The 26,193-nt window shown below is 41.6% G+C and overlaps 1 protein-coding gene across 1 annotated transcript; it reads right to left on the bottom strand.

Moving 5' to 3' along the window:
- Positions 1-16,779: 16,779 nt before the first annotated feature.
- Positions 16,780-25,895, bottom strand: LOC311496916 (putative transmembrane protein ZNF593OS). The gene is made up of 3 exons (XM_084556949.1): positions 25,811-25,895; positions 19,760-19,868; positions 16,780-17,853 (listed from the first exon to the last, which is right to left on the bottom strand). The coding sequence occupies exons 2-3, from the start codon at positions 19,808-19,810 to the stop codon at positions 17,707-17,709; spliced, it is 198 nt and encodes a 65-aa protein (XP_084413075.1). The 5' UTR covers positions 19,811-19,868; positions 25,811-25,895; the 3' UTR covers positions 16,780-17,706.
- Between the last annotated feature and the right edge of the window lie 298 nt (positions 25,896-26,193).

Genomic DNA, 26,193 nt, shown 5'->3' with positions numbered 1-26,193 from the left:
GGGAACAGAATGTTGTTAGTGGGGGCCTTTGGGTCCTATGTGTTGAGGGGAGGGGCCTCTGTGGATCATCCCACAGATACTTGATCAGTTTGGGATCTAGTGAATTTGGAGGCCAGGTCAACACCTTGTGCTGTTCTTCATGTTTTTTGAGTTGTTCCTAAACCGCTTTTGTGTGTGTGTCTGTGTCAGGCTGCATCCTGCTGGGGATGGCTGAGTGTCATTGCTATGGGGTGGGGGTGCATGGTCTGGTCTAGGTGGGTGGTACATGTCTAAGTAACATCCACATGAATGCCAGGTCCAAAGATTGGTGTGTAAAATGTTGTTCTACATCCTTCATAATATAGCTGTCCAGTAACTGGAGGAAAGTAAAAAGTAAAAAGTTGGTGCATTGGCGTCATATTTAAATATGTTTCTGTTCCACAACTGCCTGTTATTCATGAAAATGCATCAATGTTGTGCAAAACACCTCTAAAAACCCATGTGTGGTGTCCTGAAAAGGCACTCCAAGGTCAGTGCAGGTAAAGCTTCCCGTCCTCCTCCACCACACATCAATCTTTACTAATTTGGACTCGAAACTCTCTGCAGTATGCAGTGACTGATGACATGGCACATGCCACATGTCCATTTAGGAGCCTGTTGTTCAACCTCCTGCGGTGACTTGGAATGAAGAGTAAGATTTCACTCTGTGTGTGTGTGTGTGTGTGCGTACGCATGGACTTTATAAAGCTGATGCATCCGTAAATGTTCACCAGGCAGAATCTTTCCACCAAAATAGACCCGAGAGTAAGAAGATGAAGACTTGCTGGTGCTCAATCAGAGTGTGAGCTATGTGTTGAAAAGGTAAAGGGGTGTGACGTAAACCGTGTTGGCCTTTGCTCCATTTGCACTTCTGTGTGTGGCATCGAAAAAAGTGAGCGATGGATTGTTGAGCTGAAGGTGAAGGAAAATATGAGTCCCACAACCATGTTAAAAGCCTCTGGCATTCACTTTTCGGCAACAAATGTTTTGATCAGGCTATTGTTGCAGTGAAATCTTAGTACAAAGGTTAGTAGGTCAGATTGTTGGACAGCTGCTCGCCCCTTTGGCTGATGTCATGTGGTGCAGCACAGTAAATTATTAGTTTGACATTTTCAGAATATCTTCATTGGCTTTCCAGCTGAAAGGAAGAGGAATACTGCCATGCACGTAGAGAACATATGAAGTTGAAACTAGCTTAGCTTACTCAAAAGGTGCACCTGAAGTTTCCGAAACAACACATTATATGTCATTTGTTTACTCCAGTTACTGCAGTGTCCACTAACTCGTGCCTGTCAGGAAGCTGTCACATCACAGACACTTCACTTATTTTACACTTCAGCTTTTGTAAGGCTTAAGCAAACAAGATAGAGCAGGTTCATTTGAGACCACAGAGGTGCTGTTGACAGGATTTTGTTGGGCAATAGCCAAACTTAACTGCTTTCTCGTGTTTCCAGTCTCCATGCTAAGCCAAGCTGACCTCCTCTTGGCTCTAGCTGCTGTTAACAATATAGAAATGAGAGATGTTCGGTTTTATGGGTCATCACGGGCCAGAAATTATCTTGGTCAAGCATGTTTTGGAGCTTTTGGATAGAGCTCGGGGGCGCTATACGGGAGCTAAGCCTCTAAGCTGTAGCTTCATATTAAGACCACTTAGCTTGCCTATGTCTAACTGTAAAGCACCTGTCCAAAACTGAGGCTCTTATAAAAGCTCAACTTGTTCTATTACCAGTTTATCAATTAACTTGAATTTGGGAATGGGTTTCAGGCTAGCTGTCAGCTCTTTCTGCACTATTTATGCTAAGCTAATTATACCTTAAAATGGAACTCCTGGCTATTGCTGGTCGTTAGCTTGCTAAAGTGTTTGCCTCTGTGGCTTCTTGACGCCAACAATTGCCTAGCAACAGTGTTCTCAAAACTTGAACGCCTTGCATTTTATGTACACAACTTCATGTCATAACACAGATTCACAAGTTTGATTTGACGGCATATGACATAGGCCTAAAAACCCCCATAACTGCCCCTCAGCCACCTTGCATGGCCCCAAACTGCTTCAGATGGGCACACTTTGATGGGTTAAATGCAGGGAACAAATTCCTTGTATAGATGTACAAATAAACACCGCAAATAAATCTGATTTGACTTAATTTAGTGAAATCCGATTTGACTAAGCAGTGTCTACCTCCCCAAAGATTGAATGTTTCCTACTGCACAATTTTATTGGTACACTTTGCTTGCAATATGTATGCAGTTTGTATAGCTTCTGTGTTGTTGGATTTCTTCCTGACTTCTGCACCAACCACCGCAAGAAATTCCTCATATGTGCGAAAATACGTGGCAATAGAGACGATATTGATTCTTATTGAGTTGTTCCGCATGAAAACGACTTTCCTGAACTTCAAATTTCTCAGATTTCTCATTATTTTATATCTGATTAACTCTTAGAATGCTGAAGATATATGGAAATAAGCTTGATTGGCGAAAAGTAAAATATAGAACCGATTTCCCCAGGTTCGGAACTGAAGATGCCAACTTTCAGTCCAGTGACTGTGAATGAATGACCATGACTTTTTCTATTTATCAGAGGCAACTAAAGTAACAATCTGTGTCCGTCCAAGTAAAACAAACTTGACTTAACGTTTTAATGTTATGTAGTGTCTTAAAGTGAAGGTGGAAGTCTGATCACATGTTTGCTTATGCAAATGAAAACCTGCCTGAATGTAAATATGGTTTGCTGGTGCGTTGTGGTAAGCAGCGTCAACTTGATGAACAATGATGAGTAGTCCGACTCATAATGTAGACGAGAACTTAATGAGACTCCAAACATCAGATATGGTTTGGTCACATTGGTTGTGATGGAAAATAGAACTTGATGTCAACTGCGAGAGGAATAACTAGATTACACAACAAGCGTGCATGTGTCCGTGTGTGTTTATTTGTCACTTTTTCTGAACACATACAGTATGCCTGCTTTGATTAGCTATGTCACAGTGCAATAATGTGCCTGTTGCATAAACACTTCATTCTTCTCATGTTTTACGAGGTTCTGCCGACGTGTTTGTTTCAGAGCAGTTGCTTCCTGTCGTGCCAGTTGTTATGTAACTCGCAATAAATGCCCGTTCTGAGCTCCTTGCCTTCCAAAACAGGCCTTTTACTGTTGTCATGTTTCCATCGTCACCTCGGCCTCTGGCTCTGGCTTTCACATAGTCTAACACTTCAAAAGCAGGACACTTCAATGAATAACTTCTTTCAATATTTTTCAGTTCTGAAAATGTACTTTTTTTTACTGTGAGTGTAACATGAGGAAATTAGTGTTTGCAGGTAGATTTCACAATAAATTGTGTCTATTGGTAGCAAAGCAAAAGGCTCATAAATGCACTCGTACTTGCTAAAAAAAAAACTTCACTCATAGTCCTAATGTTCAGAAGATAAACCCAGTATGAATGCGCCCCACTCTCATTTGCACATTCCAGTGACCCAATAAACCCGTCCTCCATCTCCAAGTCTCTGTTGTGAGCAGGTTTACCGACGTCTTGACCTCTGTGCTGTCTTTGAAAACACATGCCTGCACACACAAACAAAGCTCGCCCTCAAAAAGTAAGGTTATTCTTCCAGAATAGGCCTGAAAGGTGGATCTGTCAGCACACAGACCAGCATTCCTGGGGTTTGGGGTCTAAAACAGGTCATTAAATAGCCCTTTATTTAGCAGGGAAAGGACAGAGTAGTCCACTGATCCAATCAAATCAGTTCAAGAGAAACCTTCAACATGTTGGTGCTTAGTTTAAAATAATTAAATTCCTCCAATATGTATTTACCCCACCAAAAGTAAAATGACACTAATAATATACTTTTTCTGCCTTTAGGTTAGTAAAAATGTTCCAAAAGACACAACTAACAGTATAAATCGCATTAACTTAACAGGTTATATTCAGGCTGAATTGTCCACCAAACTACTGGACCACACTAGATTACTAGAAGGATGGATTCGAGCACAGTAACAGACCCTGGCTGAGTGTGTTTTGCAGACACTACCTGCGAGTTTACATTATACGAGTGTGACTTTGAAGGTGATGTATACATACAGACCAGCTATTGTTGGTGCTGAGGCTGTGAACTCGTTGACATACTGGAAGAGAGATGAACACTGCTCCCAAAATCATGAATCACATTAAGGACTGTCTATTACATTGGCTTTACGGGTTTTACACCATGAACTAAATAAGTCATGTAAGGGTTCTGGCCGTATTCCAAAGCATGGTATACATCTATTGTACTATCTATTGACCTATTGGTTTCCACTGATTTTCACACACATGCTACGTATAATATAACTGAACATTTGAGCAGGGTCAAACTATGTCATACTTAGAAACACATGCACCTTTTATTAGCAACACCAGAAACTTAGAAGCATGCCGTATCGTGCCAGCTGCTGCTGTAATACTGACATTCAGATGTGAACATTTTGGCATGTGTGACAGTCGGTTTATTTTAGTTAGAAGGATCAGAGGGGTCACATAAGTTTGCAGGTAAGCTGCAGTCCTTACGCAACTTGCTTGAATAATATCAGTTTACCCGTGAGTTTGTGTGCTTATGTTTAGCTGTAAAATCACACAGTTACTAAATACCCTAAGCACAGTGAGGAGCTATTTGTGAAGAGCTGCCCCTTCAAATTCTAACCCCTTCCTCAAGCTGTATATAGTTGAATGCTTGCCTATGTACTGGTGTAGGTTTTTTTTTTTTCCTTTTCTGACCGTAACCTGTTAAAACCGGCTGTGAAGCAGCTCAAACCAGGTTTCTGCAGCGAAGCTGGAGGCAGTTGTCCAGCAGCAGGCCAACTGTTTGTCTCCACAGAAAACTTAGGTTCAAGATCTGGAAGAAAGGACACATACAGTCACACACTGCAATTCTAAAACTGTTTTACAGACAGACAGAATCAAACAGTTAGGGATTTCAAGCATACATGAGCTCAAATGGAAATGCACATGGCTTCATGCTGCTTACATACAGATCAATAGAAGAGATCACAGAAGGGCTTACATTCTATACATGTAGCGTGTGTGTGTGTACATTTCATTGTAACTAAAATAGAACCTGGGAGGTATTTTTTCTAAAACCAGAAGAAAACCACTCAGAGCATGCGCAGCATAACCAAGACGACTGCTGCTTCACACTTGTGAGTTTGTGCAGTGGTGATCCTAGTTTGTGGTGGGCCCTGGCGTGGATGTATTTGTACTATTCCTCCAGTCCAAACTAACAAAATTGTCAGACACTAGGAAGAAAAGGTGTCTCTTAGAAGTTGGGGAGTATTGCCAGTGCTCTGTAGGGTCTTCACAGGTTTAGGGGGTTTTATAGTTGTCATTGAAACATATGCCATAATGAGCCATAATGGGTCCCCCTTTGTCATTTTTCACGGGGCCTCAATCAATTGCTTATTTTGACTGTCCGGACAGTGCTTCCCAGACTTTGTGGTTATGAGATCTGAAGTTGTGTACAAGTGGTAACATCGGCCATAAACATGAGAACAAAAGAGCATCAAGGCTGTTGTTAGCATCTAGCAAGCTAATGGCCAGGTAAATTAATGTAGGACATGCAAAAGCACACTGTATACTATATGTGCTGTATTTATACTGGTGTGGATGAACGTACAGTCCAGCAAAAATATATGACACAGCCATGAATCATGTTACGCAACAGAGCCAGATGAACTCAACCAATTCCATCCAGCTTTACAGCATCCACTGTTACTGCCATACACAACTGCTTCCTCTCATCCCCATAAATTTGCTAGCTTTTGACCTTTAATTAGCTGACAGCTCTTTTGGCCAATCAGGAACCATTTTGGTTTGTCACAAAGTTTACGAGGCTGCATGCGTGCGCAATAAATATTCTGACCCTGAGTATCCAGGCGGTTTTAACTGGAAGCCGGTCACGATCAGCATCCACACGAAGCGCCATGTGTCTGCACGCACCGATTACAAAACCAGCCAACCTTTTGCAAACGCAAGTCTCTCAGATGTCCGTGCACACCTGTCTTCAAATGTTCCCTCCAAAATAACCTGCGCTGGCCTAATTTGTGTCAGGGGACAGAAGTTGGCTGTTGACGAGGGAAGATTAGAGGGAGGAATTCTGGTTGAGATGAGAGGATTAGAAAGTAGCACCTTTCACTCAACATTGAATTCCCTTTATAGCGGTCTTGAGTGTGGAGCCCTGGAACGGATACTGGGGTGTAACTTTATCAGGTGCCCTCTGATACAGTCACCCCGCGGCCAGTGAAGTCACACAGGTTTTGACCTCAGTAAGGTTTTTCTTTCATTCTGACACCTTGTATTATATGTGTGCAGTGTTGTGCATGAACGCGTTCAATGAACAGTGTTCATTAAACACATTCATATTTTTGTGAACTGTGAATTGAACGCACCATTTTTCCAACTGTGAGCGTAGATGTGAGTTTCGCTCAAGCTGGAGGGAAATAATGATGTTCTCCCCTGTTCAGGAAAAAAAAAAGAAAAAAAGTTTTATGACAGCTGTCAGCCAACATGGCATTTACGGTGTACAGCATGGCTGGTGTAGCTGAAAGAGAAGATGCCTCCAGCACGGCGGAAGCAACTGATCCACACAAACAGTTGAGTGATTTCCTAGTATATACAGTCAATGGTTATTCAAAAAAGCAGTACAGATCCTGGCAGATAAAATATGATGGGCTGGGGATGGATGGGCAGGTCAGAGATATTATCTCTGAGTGATACCTATTGAAAAGGATAGCTCTAAGCTGCTCTTTTTTTGAAAACCAATTTAATGTTAACATTACATATAATGTTACCTGTGCAGTACGATTCAACAGAGATAAGAGCTGTACACAACGGAAGTGACTAGAAGCAAAGTGGTGACAAGAGACCCTGGAAGGCCACGAAATCCAACCTATTTTCTTTTCCAAAAGACAGCACTGACAGCAAGAAGAAACGGCTCTGTCAACACTCAGCAATATCTTTATGTTCGGACTGTTTCATTCAGAAACATTTGTCATGGCAAATATACAAGACCCAGGCAACCTGTGCCTGAAGCTACACAATACTGGTTTTACAGGAAAGCCTTAAACTAAGATGAGTGAAAATGAATTTCATGTGCGATGAAAACAATGATAATGGTGTACTGTATTTGAGAAAGTAAATAAGCTTTTTCTTTCAACCATATTTTCTGTTCATCAATCATTGTCATGCACACAGTCGCTAGAAAACTAGAAACTAAATTCAGATTTTGAAACAACAGGCTATAAAACAAATGCATGTTCCTGGACCTCAGTTGAAATTTTACCCTTGCTATGGCCTTGGCCACAGCGGTGACATAAAAGCAAAAAGGGGGGCGGGCGTAGCTAGAGATCGACGTGAACAGTGCAGCGGTGTGTATTTCACTTGGACAGGAGCAACATGTGTGGCAGCAAACAAGACATTTGTTTAATGTAAGCCAGGCTGCAAGCTGTTTTTGAATACAAACTCCAGCATGCAAGCATAAAGGTGCCGGTATAAGCAGCAGGCTCGATAAAACACGTTGACTGTAATATAGTGTAGTCAATGTGTGGCCTAAAAACCCTGACTAAGCAGATTGAAGCCCTGCAATGGACTGTATGACTGTAGGAGACTGCTGATTAACTCCCAAACATGAAGAACTTTTAAACCCATGTATTTGAATGTGCAGTTTCTACGTCTCTAGCTTACTGCAAGAAATACCTGCCCAAATGCAAAACATCAAACCTATAAATTTCCTCTGCCAACTCTGACACTATGAATACACAGTACATCTGCTAAAACGACTAGTGAGCAAAGAGCAGACATCTCTTGAATTGTTTCCATATCTCACATGCCTGCTTTAATCTGTTAATCACTCATGCAATTGAATAATAATCACAAAATTGTTTAAAAATTAGTGATTGAATAGAACTTGCAAGTATCTTAGCCATGTCTCCAAGATGATGCAAAATGTATTTTTCATATGAAATTAAAAAAGAGGACTTTATATGTGTGATTCAAACAGCATTGAACTCACTGACTTTGATGGGCAGATCAGACCTCAAACTGAAGATGAACTGTTTTCTGGTGTGAACGGTGGAACGAGGTCAACGGGTACAAAACTGAAAAACAGGAGAGGTGCAAGTCAGTGCTGTGTCCTGTTACAACTTATGTAAGATCTAGTTTACTGTTGAAAAATAGGCCACGTGACCCAAAGACATGCCCTTAGGGTGACATACCGTATGTCAAAGGCTAACAATGACACGCAGTGGGAAAGGTGATCTCAAACGTTAGTGTCAGCTAAACTCTGGCTGAGGAAGCTCTGATGAAAATACGAAAAAGTAGGAGAAGCAACAATGATGAGAACATGCAGCAGAAAGAGAGCGAGTGAGAGTCTATCATTTTCAAACCACTGCCTATTTCCAGCCCTTGCTCCCGCCGCTGCCACAATTCTCACAGCATTCCCCACCAATACAGACAGGAAATCAGCAGCTCAATGTCCCTGCTCTCCTCGTACAGCGGCTCAGCAAACACTGTGCCCATCTAAACCCTGCAGGCAGTAAAACAACATTCTCAGGCTGTGGATTTTCATCAACAAAAGAAACAGTCTGACCCCAGACAACATGCTTTTAAGCGGGATAAATTAATGGAAACAATGCTCAGACAGTTTGCTCAGACCTTTAAACCACTTGATGGTCTGCAACCAGGGGTCATTTGATTTATGCGAATTCCACTAAAGCCACTGAAACTGTCATAACAAACCAGTAAATCTGTTCACGTATTGTAAGAAAACCATTTTCAAGAAAATGAAACTCTTGAGGTGCTTATATTTGCATACATAAATAGATTTTAAAGATAAAGCCATGATATTTTTATTTGTTGAGACAAAACTGTGAATTCAAGATGTTTGCCATGGACAGATGTAGCCTATATTTTGAAATCCCACTATTTCATGGCAGTGTAGACACTAACTTGTGTGACAGTGTCGGATACTTGTGGTTAACCAAGTTGCTGGTTCCTCATTCAGTGATTTCCATTTAGGCCTTGCAGAAGTTTCAGAAAATGACGCCTCACGCACACATGTGCTTTGTTGTGAAACATCTGGGGGGTTTGGTGACGAAATTCTAAATGTAGCTGGCACTATGGGACGTCGATTTTTAAGTTGCGCAATTAGTGGATAACAATGGAAGAGCAAATTCAGACTTTCAGCAATGCTTCTACACCTTCTGCGACGGCAACATCTTCCAGCTCATAACCACCACTGCGCTCGGTGAGTTTGTTTCGTAACAAGCAAGTATCGGACAAATGGTAGAAGCAGATGTAGCCGACTCATTGCTAGGTTACACACTTAGCAATTCTGCAGCGGAGCCTGCTGGACACCTACATTACATATAAGAGAATGTATTGTTCACTAAGCTAATGCTAGCCACGTGGACACAACCGTTCGTTGAAAAAACGAAAGTAAGCGTCCTGTTTTGAGCTGAAACGGGTCGCACTCTGTCCCGTACTACCGTGAGAATAAAAAAAAGTGTGTAAAATGTCAATGGAACTAATGAATGACAGGGCGCTTTATATGAACATTTACGGTAAACTTATTCCAGGCCGTCTCCTGCTCTGTGACCAATGAGCTGACAGCGGGAATCCCGCTCATCTCATTGGTCGAGGTACTGTTGCTTGCGAAGAAGATACCGGAAGACAACAAAGCTACAACTTTTCCTCACACTTTATGTTTGCACTTTTCTTATTGCACTATTACAAGAGGAATGTTCTGCTTTCTATTGTTTTATATTAATGTATACAGTTTTAAGTTAAGCAGGACAAGTTTCTGTTTAAGAAAGATATTTATTTGATTCTGTTAATTTAGTTATTTTGTATTAAAAATAAATTGTTGAGTAATAATTTGTTTTCCATGTGCAGAGTTCATATCACTCAAAAATCTAATCATCATCTAATCATCTAATTCAATTCAGGTTCGAGTCAAATAGTTAAAAAAAACGCTTCACACAAACAAATAAAGGCTAAAAAAAAAAAAATCCACCACGCCGGGAAGGGTGAAGGCAATCGAGTCTGCCGGCCCTGCCGATGAAGCGTCCCTTATTTATTTTTCAGGGAGTTGTCAACCCAAGTGGCCAGTCATCTGTCTGGATTTTTTTTTTTTTTTTTTTTTTGCTGTTGCTGTTGGTTGTCAATAGGTGTATGATCGTCAAGCACTTCTTGATATCAGAACATCTCACGAGATGTTTTTAAAAACCAGATGTAGGTGATCAAACCTCAAGCCTCCCATCATTCCTGGCGGCTATGCCATCCTACGTGTACCGCTCACCTTCACTTTGTGGAGGAAGCGGGGGCGCAGGGAGGTATTTTGGTGAGAATCTAGGCTTACCTGAGATCTGCCTGTGGGACTGATGCTCACCTCCTTTTGAGTGGATCTTCTCAGACTTGACGCTTCCATACTTGTGAAACCAGCAAAAATAGCATTTTTCAAAGGCATCTTAAGCACATGTGTCTTTATTCACTTATGTGTCATTTCAGAATTGCGGGTACATTTTGCATCTCCCAGAAAAACCTTTCGTTATTTCCCCCTAAAAAAGTCTTTACTGGATCTGTTTTACATAATATTGCTAATTATATTGAATGTTCACCAATAACAATTTATATGTAAAATATTCATTAAATGATTCCCCCCCCCCCCCATATTTTTTATCTGTCCCTATGATCCGGTCAACTCTGTAATCTCTGTTATAAAACCACATAAAAAACCCTACAGCATTTAAATAAAAACATGTGACCTGCACCCAGTGATGTCACTTCCTCTTGCAGAAACGATTTGGAGGGAACTATGGTATGTTAAACTTTCTCTCTCATTAATTTGTTCAAAATGTTGAGAATGCACCAACAGTAGATTAATTGTATGTCAAATCTGTTACTATGATATTCTAGTGAGTCTGTCCATCATTTTTTTTTAACAATTATATGATGAACATTCATAAAATTATGGTTTTATTCATGACATGTGGTATCTGGTTTAAGCTAGCATGTGGAGTTAAAGCACAAAATGGTGGAAAATGTCAACTCTGTTATCGTCAACTCTGTTATCGTCAACTCTGTTACATGTGTCAAAATTTTAATGATAACAGAGCTGACAGTGACTAACAGAGTCAGTTGTTCCCAATCACTTCTAAGCATTTTACTTTAGTTTATACATTTATTGTGGGTTCTGGGTAATTTTATTGTAAAGGCAAGATTTCTGATATCACTTTCCAGGTCAAGAAAATGTTATTATTTTCTAGGTAGGTGAAGATGGAGGTGTCTGCAGCAGAAAGGCAACGGCAATACAGGGCACGGCGAAATGCTGACCCTGAAAGGAGGGCAGCAAATTTGGAAAAAGACAGGGAGAGATGGAAGAAAAAGAGAAATGCAGGGTTAACCAGCACAGTGGCTAATCTGAGTGAAAGGGAGCAGAGGCATAAGCGGAGGTATTGGAGAGAGGCTCAGCAGAGGTGCAGAGCAAGAAGGCAGAGAACTTTTGAAACACCACCACCAGGTCCTGAACCAGACCCTGAACCACAGACGTCCAGGTCAGATTTGTGAATGGTTAGATGACTGCATAGGTCAGTGAGTGTATAATTACAGTCCAGTCGGCAAAGTTATAGATCAAGTGAGAAGTGTAGTTCGTTGATTATCAGTACCTTATCAGTACCTGTCAACATGATAGTATGTAATATATGATGAAATACACATTAATAAATATTAATTTCTTTGAAAACTCATTCATACAAGGAATACTGGCAGGCTATGTTAAGTTCAATTTGTAAGCAATTTATTTTTATCATTTCAGACAAAGGCGGTCAGGACGGAAAAGAATAAAACGGGAGAACTCCAAATTATACAGAGAAATTGAGATTCTTGAGTTTCTTGAGTGTACATGTCACAACTCACAGAGATTTGAATTTGATGTTCAGCCCGTCCTCTCTGATACCGCTGAAGAGCAACAAACAAGAGGAGAAATCAAGTGGGAGAGCAAAGATGTGATTGGACAGTGGTGTGTCGTTAAATATGATGATGACTTTTATCCTGGGACCATTGTTGATTTCAATGAGACACATGCAAAAGTCACATGCATGCACAAGGTGGGGAAAAATCGCTTCTACTGGCCAAACCATGAGGATACTTTGTGGTATCCCTTTGATGATGTTGTCAGAATCATCTCACAACCAACCCAAGTGACAGGGCGCCATGTTGAAATAGACAAAGAAATATGGGCTGAAATCGCCAGTGAATAATTTTTCGAGGGAGTGAGGAGGGTGACAGTTGTTATTTTGTTGTGTTGTTATTGCTCAGATTGATGAATTTATAGATTTTCAGATGTTCTATGAAATATTTCTACATTTAAAAAGTTTTAATGTTACTGTTTTTGGCCTTTTACGCATGGTTTGTCTACTCTGTTATTCATGTCAACTCTGTTCACATCTCCGTCAACTCTGTTTCACCAAGTTTTGTTTCAAAAAAGCTATGATGAAATATGTTTTATTGTTGACAAATTGACCAGAAGCTGTGTCATAACTTACATTCTCACTACATGAAATTTCAAAGCATTTCATTCATTTTTGGAGAAAATGCAAACCAAACTGGCAAACTTTCCAGTTAAATGTGTCAATGTTTTTACTCCTGAAAAAATAGTCTTTATCTTAGAAAACTTAAACTTGAATTAGTGGATTTAAAAACAAAAGTTCTCATAGGAAAGACATGGTTTTAAAATTTGAGTACTATAAATATTTACCCTAATTTGTCTGCAGCAGAGTTGACTGATTTTACTGTTAGTATGATGATTTTCAGATTTAAATATTTTAAATCTTACATGTTTAAGCTTGGCAAATGCTGGAAGTGTTAAATTTAAAGTATTCTCTATGGGAATGAAAAAGGTTTTACAAAAATTTTTTTATATTTTTTCTAATTTTGTCTAAACTTGAAATGTACCCGCAATTCTGAAATGGTACTTATATATTACAGTGTTTTGTTGTTGTCACTTTTATTCATAAAATACGTGTCATTACATTTTTTTTTTTGCAATCAAATTATTACAGTGGTTACTATTTCATAACTGGACATGTTTCACAAATTAATCATAAAAATCAAAGAGTTTTCTTCTGAAGAGATGACATCAGGTGGCAGGTGAAACACAAAATGACCATAAACCGTGTGGGAAGAAAAAACATGTGTGAGAGTGTATAAACAGAGAAACAAACTGCCTTCAATTCCAGAGATAAGCAGCTTTGCTGTAAATCCCAATGAGAGGAAGGCAGAGAGTAGGGGAGAATAAAAAACCAGAGTGTGATTAGGAGACAGAACATGGCGGCCTACATCTCTGACCTGGTAGGTTACAGGGCTGAGATACAGCTGCACTAACCGCACATTATAACCAGTTTATTAGGACTTGATGTGGCAGCAGATAAAAACGGATTCTGCTGATTGTGCTGCAGGACAGGAGTGTCTGAGATCTGAGAGACACTGTGTTCTCTGCAGCCTGCACGTTGGACAACAGTCACAACAGTGACTCCCTGGGTGGAGGCTACCCCAAAGTGAACCTCCATCCAGCACATGCCTCTGCCAAGCACGTGCACGCTGCCAGCCTCCTCGGTCAGACTCTGCCAGGGATGCAGAAATGTGACCTGATGTGGTGTGCGGATATAAACAGATATGTGATCTGCTTGTGCTTTTACATTCTGGGCGTTTAATAAATCTGCGGGGGATCTTCGAGGGCAGCAAATGTTTTTTTGTGTCATGCGAAGGCCGTCAGAACTGGTTCAATGGATAAACAACATTAATCTTTTCTATCCAGGTACTAGACACAATCTAATTGGGTAGCTGTGATAGAGACACAATTCTCATTAAAATGTTGATAAAAACATCTGGGTCTTCTTTGCCATCTTTAATCACTCACCGTGGATATTTTAAAATAGGGGCCTAAAACCTTCATAACCTTAGGCAACACCAGTTCTTCAGCTCAGTCCTGAATGTATTTTCTGAATGTGACTATGGACTAATTGATATGAGACTTTACTTATGTGCTTATGATATAATCTTTATATTGACTTCAAGATCTGAAGAGAGACTTGAACACAGCAGAGAGGAAGAAACCCAAAGCCACACTGACAGCAGCAAAATAACAAATCCCCAAAATGAACACAACCAGGAAAACAGCAAAAGCACATAGTACACCAAAGCACATTCTGCATCATCCAGTGGGGATGAGGATTAAAATCTTCTGTCTGTTTATTCCATTTAAGAGGTGCCAAATTAATGGAGAGCAGTGTTTCTAAAATAAGCATTTACCCGAGGGATTTGAGAGCATTTGATGAACAAAGGCTATGCAACGATGGCCTTTGCAAAATAAAAATGATAGAATGTAGTTTGCTTGTTGCAAATGAGGTCCAGTCTGCTGTTCACATAGTACGCAGTGATGATTTATACACCGATCAGGCAAAACATTATGACCACATTCCTAATATTTGGACGAAAACATATATTCTCCCATATATTTCCCCCACGGGGATAAATAAAGTCCTAAATCTTATCTTACTGTGTAGGTCTCCCTTGTGCCTCCAGAACAGTTGTGACTTATCAGAGAATGGACATGGGCCTTCTGAGGGTGTCCTGTGGTGTCTGGAAACAGAATGTTGTTAGTGGGGGTCTTTGGGTCCTATGGGTTGAGGGGAGAGGCCTCTGTGGATCATCCCACAGATACTTGATCAGTTTGGGATCTAGTGAATGTGGAGGCCAGGTCAACACCTTGTGCTGTTCTTCATGTTTTTTCAGTTGTTCCTAAACCATTTTTGTGTGTGTGTCTGTGTCAGTGCTGCATCCTGCTGGGGATGATTGCTGCCATCAAGAAGTGTCATTGCTATGAGGTGGGGGTGCCTGGTCTGGTCTAGATGGGTGGTACATGTCTAAGTAACATCCATATGAATGCCAGGTCCAAAAGTTTCCCAGCAGAACATTGGATTGTCACAAAATGGTCAATGTTATTTACTTCTCCTGTCAGTGGTTTTAATGTTGTGGCTGACCAGTGAATGTACTGCAATAAAAAATAATGACTCGATGGTGACGAACTATAAATAAACACGAGCATGGACGGATGAGATGGCTGACTGTAGAATCAGTAGTTCATAAAAACACACACAGGAAAGACTGTCATTTTTTATTGTGATCATAAAGCAGCAACAAAACATTACAGGTAAGAGGAAATGCCTCTGTGGCTCAAGCACTTCCCCTAAAAACAGGAACACTTACAGTACTTTTTTAAAGCTACTTCATAAGCTGAATGTCCCACTTGCTCATTATCCAAAAACCTGTCTCAAATACAGTCATATTGCACATACCAGACACAAAAACACTCCAGATACTTCTCATGCACATACAAGTTCTGCATATTTGCGGTAACTGGTCCTCTGAGTGATTGTGAATTTGGGAGTGAATAATGAAAGTTGACATTCATCTGAGAATGAGGGTCACAGTCCTGTTTGGGGATCTTGCAGCACCTACAGCTCTGAATTCCACCCATTCCTGAGTAATTGTGTACAAACATGTACCAAGCCATGTCATTCTCACAACTTCACGTGTTTTGAATGTTTAGGCCACCTCTCGTGCTATTTGGTTAAAGCTTGTTGGATGTTAAAACTAAATAAAGGGATTGGAGCCGCCGCTCCTCCGTCCCAGATAACGATCCTCCCATCCACATGCCCCACCAATGACCTTATCCCCATCCTTTTGTTTCTATGGCTCAGAACCAGGCCGACTTTGGTGACGCATCACCGCCCAACCAATGAGCGCTCTTCGTTAAGGGTTGTCCTCTGGTGCTAGCATCACCGCTGCCAGAGTGAGATTTTTGCCCAGTGACGTGCGGTGGGGGATGGAATGGGTTGAGGGCGATGAGGGAGGAGCTTGCGGCGTGGGCAGTTGGGTTACGTGGCGCCCAACGAGGTCTCGGCTTGTCACAGGGCATCACATCAGCCTGTGAGCAGGCATGCGCACTCTCCAACCTCCACGCCCTGCAAGAGAAAGGGAGGACGTGCAGAAAAGCCAACGCCAATCCGCCTCCAACATGTCTGCGTAGCAGGGGGAGAACGGGAATCAAGAGCAAACATCTGCCAACAAGTCAGATTCTTCCCTACATCACTTACACATAGCATGATACTGATGAAATCTAAACTTATAGGCTACAACAGCATGATAAATGTGCAAATTAATTCTTTGAGAGGAACATTTCCACTATGTAATGAGCAAGAGTTTACAGAGAAGACTGCTCTGGATTTTTTTCTGTGATGCATTTAAAGCTAAAACCAGCCGTTAACCTGTCTTTTCAACAAAGCACACATACTCTAATCCCATGTTAAAAAAAACGGCACATTGCAAATGCACAAAGCTTCCAACTCCGACAAACAGGTAAAACCATCCCTACACTACCATGCTGTACTTCTGCAAATCCACCGTCATTGTGGTCTTGCATGTTCAGTGGCACGCAAGCAGGCGGAAGAAAGAAAAACGCAGCCTCACTTAAGGGAGACATAACGTGTGCAGCAGGCTGACCACATCCTGTTGTGTGCAGAGGACACCGCAGAATCTCCGACGCAGGAAATGCTGTAGCTGTGCAGCACCCCGTGCCAACCTCCAGTCTCTTTAAACGCGGCTCAGAGATCGTTCCTTTGTTCTTTCAGGAATCAGTGCGATGGCTTTCAGACACTACCAAACATCCACTGTATGCCTTTCAAAGTATTCACAGCTTTATTAATTCATTACATAATAAACTGATACATTCATCAATAAAAACAAAACAACAGACTCGTGAATTATATGTAAAGCACACGCATGCATTTGAAGGTTTGCATTGACATTAGTACGTCCCCTGCAGAGAGGGTTCTTAACCAGGGAGCTTATCACATGTGCAGGGCTGCAGAGATTAATGTTAAAACTGAAACACAAGAAGAGAAAAGACCATACAAATAAAGTAGTGAGTAGTTTTATGTCCCTTTGCAGATCCACTGTAGTATTTAAAAATGTTTCTGCAATTTTGTGCAAATATCAACTTGACTCAGATTCACAAGTATATGTAGACAGTTGGAATAAAGCTCCTGATCTGTTCAGAAGGCTCTGCTGGAAGAAAACAAAAAGAACCTAAAGGGGTCAAGTTAACCTTTCATCTCCTTTAACCCTTTTCTGGGCCTGTCATCACTTCATTACAAGGTACATCTCAAATGCAGTCAGCCTTCCCTTACAAAAGCATTACTGTTCATACTACTTGACCATATTAGGACAAGCATTTTTTCACAGTTAGGGGTTTCTCCCTTTTATAGCCTACAACAGTATTGACGGCATCTTGCAAGCATGTACTCTCGTAATGACTAATGTTCAGACCCAGGCTGGCAGTCTGCCGGTATTGATCACCCACCCAGACCAGAGTGAGCCATCCCTATAAGTCCCTGAAGGTCCTGGCAAGAGGAAGTATAGAAAACACTTAGCCCTAAAAACTCTGCACATTGTGAGTGAGGGATCCCAGAAATTCAGTGTCCGAGTGCGACTATGACTGTGAGGTGAGAAAAGACACTGCTGCGCCTCCACTTCGGCCTCCTCGCTCCACCTCCTTCACTTCTCATTGGTTCGTCCATTGTCTCCACGCGTCAAAGTGTTTTCAGGGTGCAGGCGCGGCGTGGACCTTCTCCGTCATCTGTTTGGCGCTGTAGTAGGACAAACTCAGGCCCATGATGGCCAGCATCATGGCTATCTGGTTGACGGCACGGTCTTGCGGCTGCGTCTGCACCTCACCCGCAACTTGCCTCTGCAAAAGCAAACAGGGCAAAGGTTAGGGGGTCAATCAACAGTGAACAGTGGGAACAATGACCCATTCAAAATGCGCTTGTGGTCAACAGAGACGCTCTACCCTTAAAGGCCAAACCTTTTCAAAAGCAAACATTCGAATATTTTTGTCCTAAGAGGATTCTTACTTAAAATGCATTCATCTCTCCAGGCCTCTGCCATGTGACCAAACTTTTGGCAAGAACGGAGATTAAATATTTAGAAGGGGAAAGACATTTTAGTAAAGGGGAACACAAAGTCCTGGGCAGAAAATAGAAGATATAGAACAAGTTCTATTTATAGAGGGGCAGCCAACATCAGATAAACTCTATTGCAGGTAACGTCTTAAAGCACAGCCCCTCAGTGACCTTTATGACCCCTGAAGTGCCTGAAGCATCGAGATAGGAATGTCAACAATGTCAGCAATGGTGACCGTGGTGTTGGGACCATAGACTGTAAACATGCACAATGCGTCCCCACTTCCTCGCATAGGACAAATTGACACCCGGCGGTACGGCCAACGCCATCTTGTGACTTTGGAGCCCGAGTCTGCGCAGTATGGTCCGAGAGTAATTTTTTGGCTTTACTTTTGAGCAGCTGGTCCGACGTTCATCTATATACAGTCTATGGCTGCCACCCATATTTGTTAGCAAATTGCTAATGGGGCACACCAAGAGAATTTGTGTTTCCAGAGTTAATCTTCATACTACAGCCTATTATGAGAATGTTTTAGACAGTTTGTTGTTATTTTAAGTTATAGATACTTTGGTAGTCAAGAAACAAGTTTCAACACCTGTTTTATCAGAAATGCATTCCATTGACATATAGCAGTTAGCATATGGTGGTAGGAAGTTTATTTTCAAGTATATTATAGAGCCCGTCTGTCTCTCTGTGTTAGCCCTGCGATAGACTGGCGACCTGTCCAGGGCGCACCCCCACCTCTCGCCTAATGACAGCTGGGATAGGCTCCAGCAGACCCCTGCGACCCTTAACAGGACTAAGCGGGTACAGAAGATGAATGAATGAATTATAGAGCCCAATAGGGAACACAAATGCATACATGTCTAACCGATTATTGAAATCTCTAGCCCATCACCAACCATTAAAAAAAAAAAAAAATTTTTTTTTTTTTTTTTTTTTTTTTTTTTTTAAAAATGCTATTGTTAATGTGCCAATGCTGCCGGTCTTTGCCCCTGTTGTTCATGCCTATCCGTTTTTTGGAGTGGTTTAAATCTTTGTTATTGTATATTTGCATAGGTAAGACATTTCCTCAAAGAGCCAGTTAGAAGCCAATGCTGCCTTTCCATAAACACACCACCTTGAACTTGGATATACGGTCCCCTATAGTTACTCGGCATTAACAAAGCAAATTTTCTGTGTCAGATCTTATGTAACATCCAGTCACTTCTCTCCGGTCTGTTAAGCTTTTGAGTTACTGTAAATGCATACAAGGGGACAGTCTTTGTCCCCACATTAGGGTTAATAAGCGAACAAAAACTCGACACAATACACGGGACATATGGAGGGCCACTACTGGTGAGTGGATTATGGCGACGACAGGAGGAACAAAAGACGACGGGAGGAAATCATATCATGATTAGCGCCATCGCTAATTATGCTGGTGATGAAAGCAGATTGGGGGACGCAAAACGGCACGGGGCCCCTTCCCTTACAGCAGTTCAAAATGCCGTTTGCAAAAGGAGAAAGTGAGGAGCTTTTAGCAAATGAGGGCTTTTCAACAAGAACAAGAACGCTCCACATTACGCCAACAGATGGCTCAGTGGGTGAGGATTAGAGATAATGTGGCAATATATTAAAATTATTATTAAATTTACATTGATATTAAGAGTACTTGAAGAGTTCATCAAGTGTGGTGAAGCCGTGCATACCTGGAGGAGGCGGAAGTATCCAGGAGTCAGTCTGCCCAGTCTGATGATCATGTCTGCTGATGTGGTGAGAGGTAGAGGAAGACAGAAGGAAGGTCTGGACCGCTACTCACTGTATAGAGAGAGGGGGGGGGGGGGGGGGAAACAGAAATCCAACATTTGAAAAACCCACGTAGTCAAGTACACTTCTATTTTGAGTGATACAAACCAAAGCGTTATGTAGATGGTTGATTTTTATCCAACGTTTCATAAACGTGAGATCATTGCAAATTAAAGCCATCTGAAGCAGGCACCAGGAGGAACATCCACTGCCTTAAACTAGAAAACAAACTTCACTGTGTGCAGATCCAGTCTGAACACCATGCACAGAGATCTTAGGTTTGTGGTTACGTCCAACATTTCACAGCTGGAACCTTTTTTAGAGTTGTCCTACTTGGCACAGTTTCTCGTCATGCTTTTCGACCAGGAATGCCCCCTAAGCACCCCACTCCTCTATCCCCGTTATTAAATTATCATGTTTGATCCAGATCTGGACCGGAGCAACAGAGCCTCTATTCATGCTGCGTCATAAACTGACACAGCAAAGAAGAAGACAATTTGATTCATTCACACCCGAAAAAAAATAAATCCATGTGTAACTGATGAATAACAGAACCGTAACAGTTGAGAAGGAACACGGCACACAGAGAGATTATGACTTAAAAAGTACCAGACGGATGGTCTTTTCGGGTGCAAGGACAGGGGAAGGCAAAACGTTAAATGCATCCAAAGCCAAGGAGTGCAAGACAAGACAAACCGGAAAGACACTTTTAGTTGGGATGAATGTGTGATGAAGGTTCCAGGTGAGGAGGTGGAGAGGCTAAGACATACTGAATGTTGAGCATTATCTACCAACCTGGTTGGTGTTACACCGCTTACAAGAAAAAGAAATTAATCCAAGCTTTAAAAGTTGCCCGTCGAAGTTGCAGAAACAAAATCTGAGACTTGGGACCTTCCCAGCCGCACTAAATAAATCTCAACAGACGCCAAACGGCGATCAACTTGAACTGCTGAGAGCTTCTGAGCTTCTTTTTATACAGCTCCGCTTTCACCCACCAGATCTTCCGGCTCGGCTGCGGCACACGCCCACTTCTCCACACATGCACACCGCTGTCCAAATGCATTACTCTCAGTGGGTCGCTTTCCCAAAAACAAAAACACACCCCTTCTGCCCCTTTCCAAAACAAGAATAGAAAATCATAAGAGACCAATCGAATAGAAAAACAGGAAGACGGTGTGTTTTTATAAACCTGCACGTCTAACTGTAGTGCGTTACATAACCTTCCTGGTTTGTTCTTTAAATCTCAATATGGGTCAGAAATTACACATCAGACCTCAGGATTGTCCTTCAAGCACCAGATAGCTCTGCAAAATCGAAACAAGGGACAGTGATTTCCTCTCATTAACATTTGCCGACTTATTTTATTTGAACTGCTCCAATTGCTGTCGGTTATATAATCAACTTCCATTTTACTGAACACACAACTCTAAGGAGTGCAACAAGCTAGTATTTACATCATTCAACTTAAGTTCTTATAGAGCAAAACTCACAGGGCCTGAACCGGTTCTTAAGACGCTTATAATTAGAAGCGTTGGAGCCGAAATACAACAATTTCTTCCAGCGAAGAGGTTTGTATACATGAGCTGACATGGGACACATCTTGAGTAAACACCATCAAAATTTGTCTCTAAATTGTTGACTGATCCAAAACCAACAAAGACTTGGGGGGGGGGGGGGGGGGGGGGGGGGGGGGGGGAAGGATAAGCTCATTATTTGAAGCCTTGTGATTAAGAGATTAGGTCAAAGCTGGGTATTCGACCCTGCATGTCAACATCAGCATCAATAATCTGATATAAGTGGCGTTCAGTTGACTGTATAAAGAAGTCAAGATTTAACCTGCGTGCCTGGTTTTAGAGAGGTAAATTTGTGGGAAAATGATTACTGGGACCGTTTTAAAATCCACTTTCAGTGACAAAGTGTCTATGCAAGTTTGCACACTTGCACCATGTCACACTTTTGCACGCATTTGTGGACTTCACTGCTTTGACAGGTGGCGTAGGTCAGAAAAATAGGGTTACTGTCGACAAGTACGTGTCTAAGGGGAACCTCTTATCACTTTAAGCAGGTCAGAAAAATTACAATTAATTCAAAGTGAAAAAGCAAAGACCTTAAGTTGATCTTAAGGTTCACGATATCTTTGTCAGTTTCCCAATACGTTCACGCCAAACTCGAAAAAAACGCTTCCTTCTGTCACATAATAAAAAAAAAAAAATATCTAAATGGACAAAATATGAAGGAATATAGCAGATGAACCTTCTGGATATAGAAAAATATAGTAAATAAACAGAAATCTGCCCGTGTACAACAGTCCAATGTACTGTTGCAGCTTGGGTTTACCTAGTAAGGTGCAAAGGTGCAGTAAGTTGCAGATTACTGTCAGGTTAGAGTCCTTGTGTCTTTTTGTGTTACGAAGGCAGGTGAGGTACAGTCCCTGTGTGATGGGTGGGTTATAGTCCGGGAGAGGGGGGGCACAGGACGGGGGGGGGGAGGGAGAGATGGGCAGAGTTCAGCACCCGGATAGCCTGTCTAGGGTTCCTGACTCACAGGTTGGATTTTAACTATTCAGTGAATAGTTGGAGACACATGTGTACCTAATGACACCTTAAATTGACCTTCAGTCCTGTAGTTATCCTCTAATTAGCAGCCAATTGTGTAGACACTTCAGGTAGTCCGAATGCGTTGGTCGAGCCAACAAGCGGACCCTACATGCTACAGTGCTCAGGTATCACCTGCTGGAAACTTGTAATGGAAAATGAAGTGTACCATACCATCTTAAAGGAGCACGCCACCGATTTTACACATGGAGTTTAGTTTACTCGTCACATGCCTGAGGAAAAAAAAAAAAAAAAAAAAAGAAGCTTTTGTGGAGCTTTAAGTTTGAAAAACATTTCAGCTTACACTCAAGACCCACCAGCAGCGAGAAATTACAAGCCAAGGTGGATCTATTACAAAGAGGCAGCTGGAAGTGCATTATGGGACTTGTAGGATTGAGTGCCCTTAACACATGCCGACTACAAGTCACAATCTCATGCTTTATGCCACGTAATGACGGTTTAAAATTAGATAAAGTAAAATAATCTACTCCATTGTGTGACCTCTAGATTTGTGGCTGATGTACAGTTATTATCTTGTCGGACATTCTCTGCATTTCTGGAGAAATCATCATACTGTACATTCTTGAAATATTTCCTCATATTAGGTATAAAGAAACAAAGACTGAGCAGCAGGATGTCGTTTTGGCTCATGGGATCTCAGACGCTCATAGCCTATCACACATAACCTCACCTTTTTCAAAACATGTGTAGAAGCAGAATGTGGGACTGAGAATGCCGAGTCAGAGGCAGTTTCTAAATGCAGCAGATCTTACAGCTGATCCATTAACCGACTCCGTGTTTGGGAGCGGTTCTCTGCATTCCTAAAAGTGATTCCAGGTGAATCACCTGCAAACTATTCATGCTGATCCAAAGCCCAGCATGAAAGCAAGAGGGTGTTTCTCCCTTTGTGCAATACTCGTGACCACATTTCACAAACACCAGCTACAGACGGGATTAATTAGGAGTTACAAAGAATTGGTGGGTTCTATGCCCAGTTGCCTTGGGCTGTTTCTATGCAATATTTCAAATTGAAATATTTCTTTAATTTAAAGAAGAGGTTGTAAAACAAAGCATAATTTATTCTTCTCTTCCATGGAGATGGTTAATAAAAGCTGAAGGTTGTCAGTCAGCATTAGTGTAACATGCAGCGGCCCGTAAATGTTAACTGGGTACACTGTGTACTTTAATCCAACAACCAATGAAATTCCATCGACACTCCCTTCTTCCTGTCTTAGTCCCGCCTCTTCGAGTCGCTTTACTCCCCACTGGAGCCTGATGCCCCTAAAGCAGGGGATCCACCGTGGAGGAGTGGGGATTTTCATTAAAGAGACAATACAAACGCTCTGCCGTGGAACAGCTGTCCAGGGTTACATCATCATTAATCCATCTAGTTGTGCAGTTGCCCCACACCGCCGTCTGTGCATCCTCCTTATTCATGACGGTGGCATGTCACCATTAGTGTTGTCCGTGTGGTTTTGCTGTGCCAAGATTTTGCAAAGTGACTCAACAGAAAGCCATCACGCCCACGAAAACAGTTTAAGCTGCAACTAATTACTTTGGATTGTCTGCAGACTATTTACAATGAGTTCATCATAAAACACGTGAAGTTCATCTAATGACATATTCTATTGTTAGAGGTTTTCTATGAAAACAATTCTCTGGATCAACTTGAACAACGATCTCAACCCTAAAATGCAACACAAAAAAAACGTGCAAAGACATTTTTAAAAAAAGGGCACGTTAGGGTTGAATATTCAGTCAATTACAGGCGTTGGTGTGGCTCCAACAAGCCGAAACAGGACTCTGGCATAAAATTAGGCCAGAATGTCAAAGAGATCAAAAGGGTCACACAGGTCATGTTTTTTTTTTTTTTCGCCCCAAGTAACATGTAGTCAAGATACGGCTTCCATTTTGGGACCCCGCTGTGAAAAAGACGATGTGGCTGATCCACGGAGACAAAGAAAAAGTTTGCAACTTTGTGAATTCAACGGATCTTTGCAAATTAGCAGTTAAACCATTTGGCGTCCTGCACTTAAAAGCCACCCACTAATCCAACACTTGGGCGTTAATCTAATCAACAGGGGGGGAAAAAGTGAAAAGGTCCACACCCTGTATATCCAACTTGGGATATACAAATAACAACAACTAGCCAAACAGCCCAAGCAAAAACGAGCAGGAAACTAAACCATTTTAACTTTTATATGACCAACAGTCTTATAAAAACCCAGAGTCAACAATGTAAAAAGACCATTAAAATCAGACAAAACATTAAAATGGGTGTATTCAAGTGTACCTTTTCAGGTTAGACTTAATGTAGCTGAACCTCTCAGTTAAATACTCTTAAAGAAGAAGAGGGGCCGTGTGTTTTCCAGATTCCACTCTGCCAGGGTACAAAATGTGCAGAAGACAAGACATGCGCACAAGGACTCCCCACAAAAGGTCTGATGGGCATCTCCAAGTAAACTTGATGATTGAATGCACAGAATAAAACTTTAAGATGAAATGAGTTTTAATATTTGCTAGAATCTTAGAAGAAAAAAAAATATATGTAATTTTTTTTTTTCTTTTTAATTTCCTCCACAGGTTAAACTCAGGTTTTATGTGTTGCTGCACAAGCTGTAATCAAATCTAATGGAAGTTTTTAAATAAGGAAATACATCCTACTAGACGGTTTAATCATAGTATTGGACTTCAAGTGTTGCCAAACGAACAGCTGAAGTTGATGATTTTCATGTGGAACTACCTCTGCCTCTAGAACTACCTCTTTGGTGCAGCTCTACTTCTTAATTTGGTCCCAGTCAGCTGCATATGTGGCAAAACAACCACAGTCATGAATTACTTTTTAGAAAATGTCAATTAATCCAATTGATCAGTTTATTACTGCTAAACTTAAAAATCAATATGCAGCTGTTCACTGTAGAGGTACTTTGCCCTTTTATGTTGTATTATCCAAAGATCCACGTGGGTTCTGTTTTATTTGTTCCAAGATTAATTTAATTGGACCAGAGGCACCTCAGAGAAAAGGTTTTGACTTTTACCTAAATTTCAGCAACAAAGAGTACAATGTTCTCCATTTTTGCTCTAAACAAGCTTTAAAAGGGAGAAAAAACTTATATTGCAAAAATTTAACAAAAGAAAAAAAAAAAAAACTCATCAAGAAACAAAACAAAAAAAAAGTCATCGTGGATACGTGGTCAAAACTTAAGTTTCAAAAAACCCAAAAGAAATAAAAGTGCAGCAACTTTAACCTCAGGGACAACGCGACGCTTCTCATTGAAACCGGCGCCGTGGACGCTTCCCCGTCACCGCCACATTTCATCGCGGTGTCCCCCTTTAAAAAGCTAAGAGTTGAGCGCTTACCTGCAGCTGAGCGGGGCGTGTGCGTGGCCAGGTATGGAGATGGTCTGGATGCGTTCTCGCATTGAATCCACTTTGTCAAGTTTTTATAGGAAGCCAGCAGGACGCGTAGTGTGTGGAAGGGGGTGGGGCACTCGGAGAGCTGCAGCACGGCACGAACATGCCAGCGCACACATGACACGGGGAGGGTGGGGCACACGGAGAGCTGCTGCAGATTTAACATGCCAGTGTTCATGTGACATGCACAGAGCCCCCCCCCCCCAGTTTAGGAGGAATGAGCTCGTCCGCTTCATGTGCGAACGAGTAAAACACATGGTTTGTGTTGTGAGTCCTGAAACATTTCTCAGGCACAAACATACATGTCAAATGTACCTTTATGGACAGCT

Source organism: Chelon labrosus, assembly GCF_963514085.1.
Source record: "Chelon labrosus genome assembly, chromosome: 12".
Classification (NCBI taxonomy): Eukaryota; Metazoa; Chordata; class Actinopteri; order Mugiliformes; family Mugilidae; genus Chelon; species Chelon labrosus.
Note: the sequence above shows the minus strand (reverse complement) of the source record. Positions and strands in the feature narration are given on the sequence as shown.

Bases quoted from the DNA above. Each gene is read 5' to 3' on its own strand.
- LOC311496916 (XM_084556949.1), bottom strand. From the start codon at position 19,810: ATGATCATCAGACTGGGCAGACTGACTCCTGGATACTTCCGCCTCCTC. The intron at 17,854-19,759 runs GTATGCACGGCT...TTGCTTTTGCAG, and splicing joins GATACTTCCGCCTCCTCCAG to AGGCAAGTTGCGGGTGAGGT.